At 38.4% G+C, this 10,492-nt stretch overlaps 1 protein-coding gene across 1 annotated transcript in view; it reads right to left on the reverse strand.

Moving 5' to 3' along the window:
• The window catches only part of KBTBD12 (kelch repeat and BTB domain containing 12), a 28,945-nt gene extending 23,930 nt beyond the window's left edge, over positions 1–5,015 (reverse strand). The window contains exons 1-2 of the mRNA XM_013951978.2: positions 3,946–5,015; positions 2,737–3,007 (exon numbers count right to left, since the gene is read on the reverse strand). Coding sequence (XP_013807432.2) covers positions 2,737–3,007; positions 3,946–5,015 — 1,341 coding nt within the window. The remainder of the gene's footprint in view (positions 1–2,736; positions 3,008–3,945) is intronic.
• Between the last annotated feature and the right edge of the window lie 5,477 nt (positions 5,016–10,492).

The following is a 10,492-nucleotide window of genomic DNA, read 5'->3' on the forward strand; positions in this document are numbered from 1 at the left end:
CTCCTCTTTTTTCTTTCTAATCTTCTTCCCCTTTTTCTCCCTCTGTGGTATAGCACAGGGAACTAAGATTGTATTTTCTGGTATGGTAACTTTGAATGTAAGCAATAACCTGTGGGGGAGGGCTCTGAAATATCTCAAGATGAAAGATTTCATGCAGAGGTAATGAAAAGGAGAGAGCTACTTTGCTTACTTGTGAAGTTGCTATACGTGTTCTTGCTTTGCTTGTTATTTTCCTTTCCCAAAAAACCTTTCCAACACTGATGTGATGGACAAGCTAGTAGGAGGAAAACTAGAAAGTAAATATATAGTCCCTTGGTTACTGCCCTGTAAGTGCCCATGGGCATGCCCTTTCTCTGCAAGTGTGAGACACTGAAATTCAGTATTCACTGAAAGAGGGGTAAGCCATGTCTTTTTTACCACAGAGTAAGTGTATGCTTATGAGCAGACACCATTTGACATGCTGTAAATTCACATCCTACCTCATTTTTGTGGTAACTTTAATGTGAACCATTTCAGAGTGCACACTGTGTTCTTTATATACAGAAAAAATAAGTGTCCCTTCTGTCTGTCTCAAGGATCTGAAACCTGCCTTTCAGCCCTCACCAGATGCTTCCTGCCATTTTAAGAGCCCCCAGTTACCAAGGCTTGATTCACAGCCAGTACACTTGGGTTTTTAACTCTACTGGCATCAGTGAAGATAGACCAATGCAGAACTGGAGCAGTGCTGCAGTGAGTCAAGTCCTTGCCCTCCTAAGCTGTCATTTTATGTCCTGGCTTGACTTTGTCTTGTCTTATTTCAATTGCAAAGTCTGAGTGGGAAGGGAACATGTATTTATCTGTGTCCTGTGAATGGACACATACATTTACAGCACTCTATCAATGCTGCATCATTAGTGTTTGTTAAGGATTGACAGAACATTCAGTGCTGCTTGAATATAAAGACAACTCCTGACCTGACAAACCAATATGCTTTCATAGTGCAGCTGTGACAGTCACACAAATACAACTGCAGCATCTGAAAGGTGAATGCAAGGAGATATGTGATACTAGAAGAATTCAGCACCCTCTGCAGTGTTGGTCTTAAAGTACTTTTTTTTGAGTGCTTTAGCTAATTTGTTCTGATCTGCTCAGGTACGTGCTAACGTTACAAAGCTATAGTTTTTAGTCAATTAGTATTAATCTGCTCATCTCAAGCCATTTTATATATAAACCCAGACTCTCATGTATTGTTACAGCTAGTACTGATTGGCAGGTTTCAGCTTCATGTGTTTTCCAGGTGCCTGTATTTTTTTAAATGATTCTTGGCTCAATGTTCTTGACTAGTGTTTCCAAGCCACTTTCCCTCCTTACAATCTGTTCTGGAGAACTATTAAGCGAGACAAAGCTGGTTGTCTAACTTAAAATCTATCTTTGTTATATAACAAATCTTTCAGCTCAAGCTTTTTAGAGACAGACTGTTTCTACATTAAGGATGTTCTCATATTTTAATTCTTAAAATAGAGAGGTATCTTTGCTCAGTTGTTTTAGCATCAGAAGTACTCTCAGATCTTTCTGTTGATTCCATTTGGGGACTTCTGTGCTCTAAATATCCAAAGAGGTAGAAATCTTGTTTGCTGAATACTTTTCACTTTTAAATACTTTTAACATTAATTTATTTCAAGAGATCACAAACCAATGAGATGTGATGACATTCTGAAAATACCATAGTCAGCAATAAGGATTACAGATGCCCTACATCTTTGTCAGATAGATGTGGGGCTCTAACTTGAATAATCAAGATTAAACTGCACCAAACAGTAAGTAAAAATGGGCTACACTCTTAAAAAGATCTTTCATACACTCTTAAAAAGATCTTTCACACTGGGACATACTAAAGAGGGCAAGCACTGTTTCTGCCATCTATCTGCCTTGTAGCATAGTTCTGTATATTGTTTGTACTGCTGAAGATGGTATTTGTGGCCCTGTTGAAAATTTCCATCAGTACTCTACATGGCCAAGCAATACAACTGAAACAAATACGTGGATTAATTAAAGGAGTCTATTCTCCAAATAATGCTTTGACTTTTCATTAAAAATAAAATACAATGAAAAACAAATAAAGGAACATCAGTTAACCCAAAAGGTTAACTAAGAGAAATTGAGATGAACTTTGAATTTCAGATATGAATCTGGTCCTGAAATTCACCTCTGTATGTGCTTTTTGAATATGGGGCTCTGTTAAAGGTCTCTGTGTGATTTAAAGATCATTATTTCCTGATACCTAGAAAAATTAAGAGGACAATATATAAGGAAAGACTTAAGTTAATCCATTTTCCCAGTCTGTGATGACACAAAGGTGCCAAATAAGTACTAAATATCATCCCAATTATTTCAGTTCAGGTTTTTGCAAAAATCAGGCCTTCAATATTTAACCCAGTAGCTGTTTAAAATAGAACTCATATTGACACAAGAGATACATTTTAGATTCTTGCTTACAGTGAAAGTCTCTATGAAAGAACTGCCCTTCCAGAAGTTGGCTTTTACGGTGAAGATGATAGAATACAGATTTTATTCCCCTTTACCCTATTTGGTTTTCCTATGAAAGATGTCAGAGGAATGAGAGCAATTTATTCTTCTCGTATCACTGATGTACTTTTGCTGTGCAAGAGGCACCATAAAATTATGCATCATATAAACCAAGCATAGCTCTGACTGTTAGTAAACAAACAAAACAAAATAACTAGCATTTTTATTAACCTGTGGTGTCCAGCCACCCATCACGTAGAGCTTATTCTTCACTGTTACCACTACATGGCAGGCTAATGGCAAGGGAAGAGGTGCTATGCTTCTCCAGGTATCTTGCTCCATGGAATACTTCTCCACGCAGTTTGTGACCAGATACTGATTTTTCATTTTCATTTGCCCTCCTATTACATAGAGATCATTATGGATAGTGCCCAGTGCATAGAGTTCACGGAGCTGAGTGGTGCACACACTGTGCCAATACTGGTTTCCTTGCTGGTGGTATCTGTAGGAAAATCCAAAGTTGTGAGTGCCCTGATTCACTGAGGTCGTATCAGCTTGTTTTCAAATGTTACCCCCTTGATCTTCTTTGTTTATTCAATGATACAATGACAAGAGTTTTCTTCTTCACAGAGAAGTTATAAAATTGAGCTCAATGCTTGCAAGATCAAGTATTTTTAGTATGAAGGGGCCTAACTTTAGGCATCCTTTGGAAGATATTTGACCTTAATTAATGTAGGGGTCCCTTATTTCTGCATGTGCTGTTCATGCCCAGTTTCCACTGAAGTCAGTGGGAAGAGAGAGAGCTCAGCACTGCTGAAAATAAGGCCACTTCTTCTGCCTCAATATGGATTTACTTTGTTAAATTTAGGCACCTGTACTTGAAAATGCTGTCTTTACTTTTTTACTTAGTCTTGAATCCAGAAAAGCTCCCATTTTCTTTAAAATGGGTTCATCTGAAAAAGACATGAGTAAAAACAGAATGAGGGTTTTAAATTATCAGCCATTATCATTTTATCTCTGAAGTATCATCAACATGGCAATTTTATAGAAGAGTGTTATCCTTGTCTTACTGGACTTCTCAGGTGATTGCCTTGACTCCTTCCCCCTGCCAATAATCTAGAAAAGAAAACCCTAGCAAAATGCTGAGATTTGATTTAGAAGAATACAAAGTCCAGATACATTGATCTAGGATCTAATCAAGCTTATTTACACAGGGATGCCACCACAGTAAATACTCTTTCATGAGAAAAGGCATCAAGATTTGGTTGTATGTGTATAATTGATTGTGCCATGAAGATGAGTTGTAACAAACTGATTTGAGTAATTGAAATCTCTATGCAAACTTTTAGGGAATGAATGCTTTGTCTAATGGTCTTTTCTTGTCCCCAGAAACATTAGTTGGACTAAAAATTTAGGGATTTTCTGACAGAAGGTACACACCTATAAATTTCGATGTTCCTGGTCTTTTGTCTAGACATTTTGACGGCGCTTGCTTCTCCTGCCACAATAATATCGTTATTCTCAGTGACAACACCAGTGCAGACACAACCTAAACCCTCTCCATACTTTGGAGAGGAAATGAAGTAAGTCTTTTGTGTTGCAGGAGCATAACAGAAACTGGCATCTGCATAGCTACCATGTCTTGATCTAATGCCCAGAGAATTGTTGCCGATGCAGAGTAAAACATCAGTAGTCTCCATGCCGTATCGCAGACTGAGAGAAGGGTGTCTGGATATCTTGATGGTTTCTAATGCTTCCTCAAACATATCATTGCATTCTGAATTGCACAGGATCATCGTGTTCCTTTTCCGGGCTTCCACTAAAAAAGAAGGACTGACAAGTACCAGTCTCACTTGCTTCAGGAGCTCAATAAGGTGTACCACACGTGACTTTCTGCTGTGATTAACCCATCTAATGACGAGGTCCAGAATGCTCTCCTCCCTGGAAACATTCAGATCATCTGATTTTATAAGAGTCAACAGCTGCTGGACTTCAATCTCTAATATTTCTTCCTGTAAGCTCACCTCAGCAAAATGCTGATATAAGTATTTCCCTGCTTGATCAGATAAATCTTCTGCTCCAATGTGCTTTGCAAAGTAGTAAATCCCTACACAATTGGAAGCATCCATATGGTCCATCATGTACTTCTGACATATATTGAAGACGTCTTCCATCTGCATGAAATACGCAGCAACAGCAACAGTCTGCACATTCTGATTAGTGAGGTGCAAATCTGCACTGTACATGTAACTGAGTATTATGGACACACTCTCTGCAGAGATGTCATATAATACTACTTCTCTTTGGGTGCATTCAACCAAGCCACAGGTAAACATGGCTTTGAAATACGGACTGAATGCAGCCAGTACCACCTTATGGCAAGGGAATTTCTCACCTTCTGCAACTAGAACAACATCAATTATCTCTGCTGATTCTTTCATTCTTTTTACTTGTTCCAGTAAAGTCAAGCTATGGTGCTGCTTTCTTTTCTCCTCAGTCTTATGATCCATGATTGATCTCCAAGCTTTCTATTTTAAAATCTTCTCAGAATTCATCTAACTTTCGGAAGGGCTGTTTACATGTTAGATTGCTTTCAAATGATAAGGTCTCCATCATGAATGTTTCTAGAAGAAGAAGCATAACATTGTCTAGTAAGAACAAATTCTTGGGCAAATTAATTTTGCTCTTAGTATCTAAAGATAGTCATTCTATAGAGTGTTATATAAATCAGTAATACATATCAAAGCACATATAACCATTTCCTTTTCCAGCTTAGCTTGCTTCCAACTGTAGAAACTGTATGTGTTTTTTCACTCCAGCTTTGGTACCTAAACAAATAAAAGATAGTTTTCATTTTGAATCTGGAATTGATACATCTTTCAATATTCTGATGGCAAATATGAGGTATTTTTTTTAATCTTCTTGAATATGCAGCCAGCTTTTTAAACTGAAATGTATAGTTCAAAATTTCCATGGAATTATTTAGTGAATATCTTACTAAAAAATAAATTTCAGCTAGGACATATCTTCAGGCCTTACTCAGCTAAACTCTGTTTATGTCAAGTGCAAATGTGCGTTTTCTACCCTTCTAAAAATCAAGCTGTGTGTTCCTATCTCATTTAAAGGTAATTCTTTAAGTAGACACACTCATCAATCTGCCCAGTTCTGTTCTGTGTTGATGGGTTAAAAATCATCTATGTATTTTATTGATTTTATCCTTATTACTAATAGATCACTTCAGATTACTGAAGCTGAAATAATTTTATAGATATCATTGGTTTTTCAGCATTTGTGTTGTCTGTTGACCTTTTCCAAGTATTTCAATCTAGGTATTGCAAAGTACTCTGTTTTACTTTTGCTTACAGTTGGCATAGGCTAGCTTTCAGTCTCAGGTTTGGATTGGAAATTCTGTGATCTAATAGAAATAGTATGTGCAGGGTCACTGCAGCATTAATCCATTATTAGAGACTTTTGCCTGCCTTGGCTATTTTAAGATATGAGAAAAGTCACAGGAAAAGATACTGTTCAGGACTTGCCATTTGCTTTCCTCCCCCCCTTTCTTACCCCCCCCCCAACAAATCCCAGGCATGACTTTAAATACAAGGAGCTTAATTTCAGCAGATTGACACCGGTGAATAACTGGAGTAAAATTGTGGTGAGGTCTCAGGCTCAGGATCTCCAGGACCTCAACACTTCAAAAGATCTTTAATATTCAGTCATTTTTCCCTCCATCCTCCTCCCCTTCCCCCCCAGTTTTGGGATTGTTCAAAGAGAACTCAAGCATTCCCTTCAAAATGATCTTTTACATCTGCTTTCTCTCTCCTTTCCCTGATCCAAAGCCTATTAAAATCAATGGAAAGATTTCCACTGATTTTACTAAACTCTAAGTCAGGCCCCTAGTCTCCCTGATACTCAATTTTTGTCTCACACATGTACCTAAAGAAATTAATCCACTGCTTAGATGCTGAAAGTACCTTATATTTTCAATGGCTCTCTTAGGTCAGACAGGTAGAATGGAGTGGTGTATTTTCAGTGCTCACAACTTCTCTCATACTAGGAGTTTTGCCTAAGCAGAGACTTCAGGAAAGGGTTTCACAGGACTTAAAAAAAAAAAAAAAAAAAAAAAAAGGGAACACTGCTTGTCTTACTACTTTTTACAGTTATCTACACTTCTGCAAAGCAGGTGTGAAATAAACCCACTAATACAACCCGGTTCACTGGTATTTCACAGAGGTGAAACTGGATGAATGTAATCTGCAAGGAAGTAGAGCTTCCAATGGTCCGTGGACTATCTTCTATTGAAAGGAACTGACTCACTTACCACAGGCCACTAAGAATAGCTTCCCTTAGGAAGGAGTAACCCAGGAATGATACTATGATCACTGAAGAATGTTCCCTCCCTGCTTACTACTTTACCTTATCACCAAACTTGGTTACCAATTACAGAAAGGTTTTGATTCAAAATCCTTGTGCTTATATCCTTGCAAAGGTAGCTGAAAAGCTCCCTCCTCTTTACTGTAGCAATAGATTTGTCTCTGCCCCATCCTTCCCTGCTTTACTGGTGGCTTTCTCTCCAGGCTTGAAGCTGAAAGAGAGACTTAGTCAAGAAGATGTTGTGGGGAGAGACAACTTCAGATCCAATACTGAGTTTAGTTCTAGGCTGCAAAGAAAAAGAGCTGTGGATCTCCAGCACATTTGGAAAAGAGATTGCAGGCAATGATGAGAGGTGGATGTGACCCAGAGAGCAGGGAAGGGAAAACATCAGGTACAAAAGAGGTAAAGAAAGGTATGGAGAAGGGTGTGGGAGAGGGAAGACACATAGCTATTGTCAAACCTACCTACTTAAATACAGTGCCCTGTCTCCTCTGGGTCATGCCTCCCCACCACCTACCAATCTGCCTTCACTATGGAGTTTATACAACAGAAACTTCTTTAACACAAAGCCGCTCCCCCTACAGGGTTACTAACTTCCACCCCTAGAGTGTGGTAGCATAATTGGCAGAAAGCAATTGGGTCTAAATAATGGGCCAGATTCTTTACTCTTTCACACCAAGGTGTAGATCACTGGTTTCCACAGAGTTGCTACTGGTTTGTTTTAAGAAAAGGTTAATAAACGGGGCAGCTGTCCTCCTGCCTTTCAGCAGGCTGCTGCATGGTTAAATGCTGCAGAGTGATGAAGTTTCAGTTCCACTTACTATAACGTCAAATGGGATTTTAACTAAATTATAATTAGTTACATACGGCCTCTGTGTTTATTTACTGGGGAAAATATGAAAGAACACAATGGTCCAGTTACTATTTATTTCTTGGCCATTTACTGAACTTTGTCTGCTTTCAGATTAGCTTGCCAGAGAATCTGAGGTATAGTGGTAAATCTGTCAATGGAAAAATAATGTTTACCTGTCACTTGGAGGAGTATCAGTCCTTAACACAGTTTTTGTCCCTAATGTAGTAATGAGACAGCTCTGTTGCAGAATTGCATTAAGGAATCATGTCACAAATCACTGATACACAGACAAGTCCGGAAGCTAGAATATAACCATGCTTGAAACACATTTTAAACATGGTATTAATTGCTTAATGGGACTATTCAAATGAGTAACACTCCTCACCAGCTTAAGTATTTGCAGGATCAGGGTCTTGTATGACAGATTGGTTTCAGGATTTGAGAAAAACAGTTCATAAAGAGTAGCTTTGGTTTCATTAAAGAAATATGCATCAACATAAAAAAATTAGCATATGATATTCTTTGAAATCCACCTAAAGATATTTTCACAAACAGACCAGATCTCTCTACAGATCTAAATAAACTGAAATTTTTAAAATGTTAATAGTTTATCTCCAGGTGAAAAAGAATTCTACAGATACAGGACCATTCTCAGACCTACTCTTTTAGCTGTTCAGTTGTTTTTGGAAGTAGTCATCATTCTGTTTTAGCAAATTACATGGATTCTTCACTTTGAGAGCTAAATTAAAAGCTAGGCATGCTTAAAGACTAGCATTTCCTTGATTTTATCATTTCTTTCCACATTCCAAATCAGGAACTAGAAGCAACACATCTGAGAAATGAATCTGGGTTATTACCAGAGTGTAAAAAAGGATCTGGAAGACAAAACATTAACTTCATAGTCTGAATGTGGGCCAAACTCTGAACTCTTCTTATGGTACTTTTTAAAATCAATCAAAGGCAGTAAGTTCAGTACAAAAATAAAGTGATGGTATTTCCAAAATGCAGAACACTTTTTTTGCTAGCTACACTGAAATGAAGTGCTGCATTTGAGAAAACTTAGGTCTTAATCCTGCGTCAACTGCCAATCAGTGTTTGTAGTCAGTAGAAGCCTTTTTTGAAACAGAAATTGTTCTTTTTATTATTTTTCAAATTCTTTATGATAATTAGATGGCCAGTTTATTGTTTTCCCCTCTTGCTGTTTTATTACCTTGTAATGTTTCATCTTCCCTGCATTTTGATAAAGGAACTACATTATATCTCAAGGACAGTATATTATAAGCACACACATCTCAAGCAGCTGAGCTGTAGGGTTTTATCAGGTTGTTCATTCTCCAACTTGATGCCGGTGTTAATAAACACAAACAAGACCCAAATCATTTAAAACAATCTGACTAAACACACTTCTGCCTCCTCACTGATCAGCTTCTTCCCTTTCTTTTTTGTGATGTTATGATTTCACACATCCTCCATCTTTCCCATGATGGACAAAATGTGCATTTCTAATGTGAAAAACAAGTGAGATGATTAATCATCATCATCCTTTCCAGACTTTTATACATATCAGGAAGAAACAGCATGTAGAACAGAGTTACCATTTCACTTCCTTTGCTGGTCACCTTTAAGTGTCCATTCACTGTTAATTTAGCTTTCTCTAAAGCAACGCTTTGACTACACCGTTCAGCAGATTTGTGAGTTTTGTGTGTTCATTTAATGATATTAGGATAGCTAGCACAACATGCTCACAGCCATTTTCTCCTCAATTTCTTCAGTAAGACATTAACAGTAGGAATCTTAAAGCACAATGTACCCTACAACACATATATACTATTTTAGGCACAAATCGTCTTGTAGAGTAATTAAAAGCCACAGGGACAAATCCCACACCCTTCATTCAGATGATGGAGGGCAGTGCCCATCTGCGCCTGGTGTGGCGTAGTCCCCTCCCCTACTGCCCACAAAGCCAGTGCGGGACTGCTGCGAAGGAGCAGTGCTCTGGGCCTCCTCCCTAGAAGCATCAAGAGTAACATGTGGCCTGCAAATGGAAGATGGTGGCCTCCTCTTTCCTGGACCTGGTCCATACCCAACCATCACCTCCACCCTGGACTGAGCGGTGCAACGAGTCTCCACCCCATACCCCTTCAACCTCCCCTTCACCCACCTCATCTAGTTCTGCAGAGCAACACTGCTTCCACAGTCAGTAAACGCAGGGCCACAGCTATAGGCAGAGCTTGATTACCTTAAGCTTTTAAGAAAGTATTTGCCTTTCCTCTTAAGAATGCACCTCCTTAGTCTCTGTACTTTGAAAGCACTCCAGGCTCCTTACTGAACTCTACTCAATAAAATCAAGCTGTCAACTTCTATGTAAGTCTACTTTCCCCATTCTACAGCTGAGGACACTGAAGCTAAGAGGTTAAAAAGAAACCAGGATTGAAACCCAGGGGTGAAATCCTTTCATTAACTTCAGGATTTCATCCCTATACATTAGCTACAAACTTGTCACTCCCTTTCTGGCTTTCAGCAGTGTTTAGGTGAGGTCATTGGAAGGATATTAATGTTCTTCCTTATATCACTGGAAAGACTATTAAAGGGTAATAATGAAACGGTGCTGCTTTGCTTTCCCTCTGGGTTACAGAGAAAAAAGATGGTGCATTGGTATTAAAAGAAAGGATAAATGTGATACAAATATAATTTGCAGTGAGACTCTATACTGAGATTGTACCAGAGGCTGGGTCGTCATTATAAAACCTTCAGTGCAAG

This window comes from Apteryx mantelli, chromosome 12, assembly GCF_036417845.1.
Source record: "Apteryx mantelli isolate bAptMan1 chromosome 12, bAptMan1.hap1, whole genome shotgun sequence".
Taxonomy (NCBI): Eukaryota; Metazoa; Chordata; class Aves; order Apterygiformes; family Apterygidae; genus Apteryx; species Apteryx mantelli.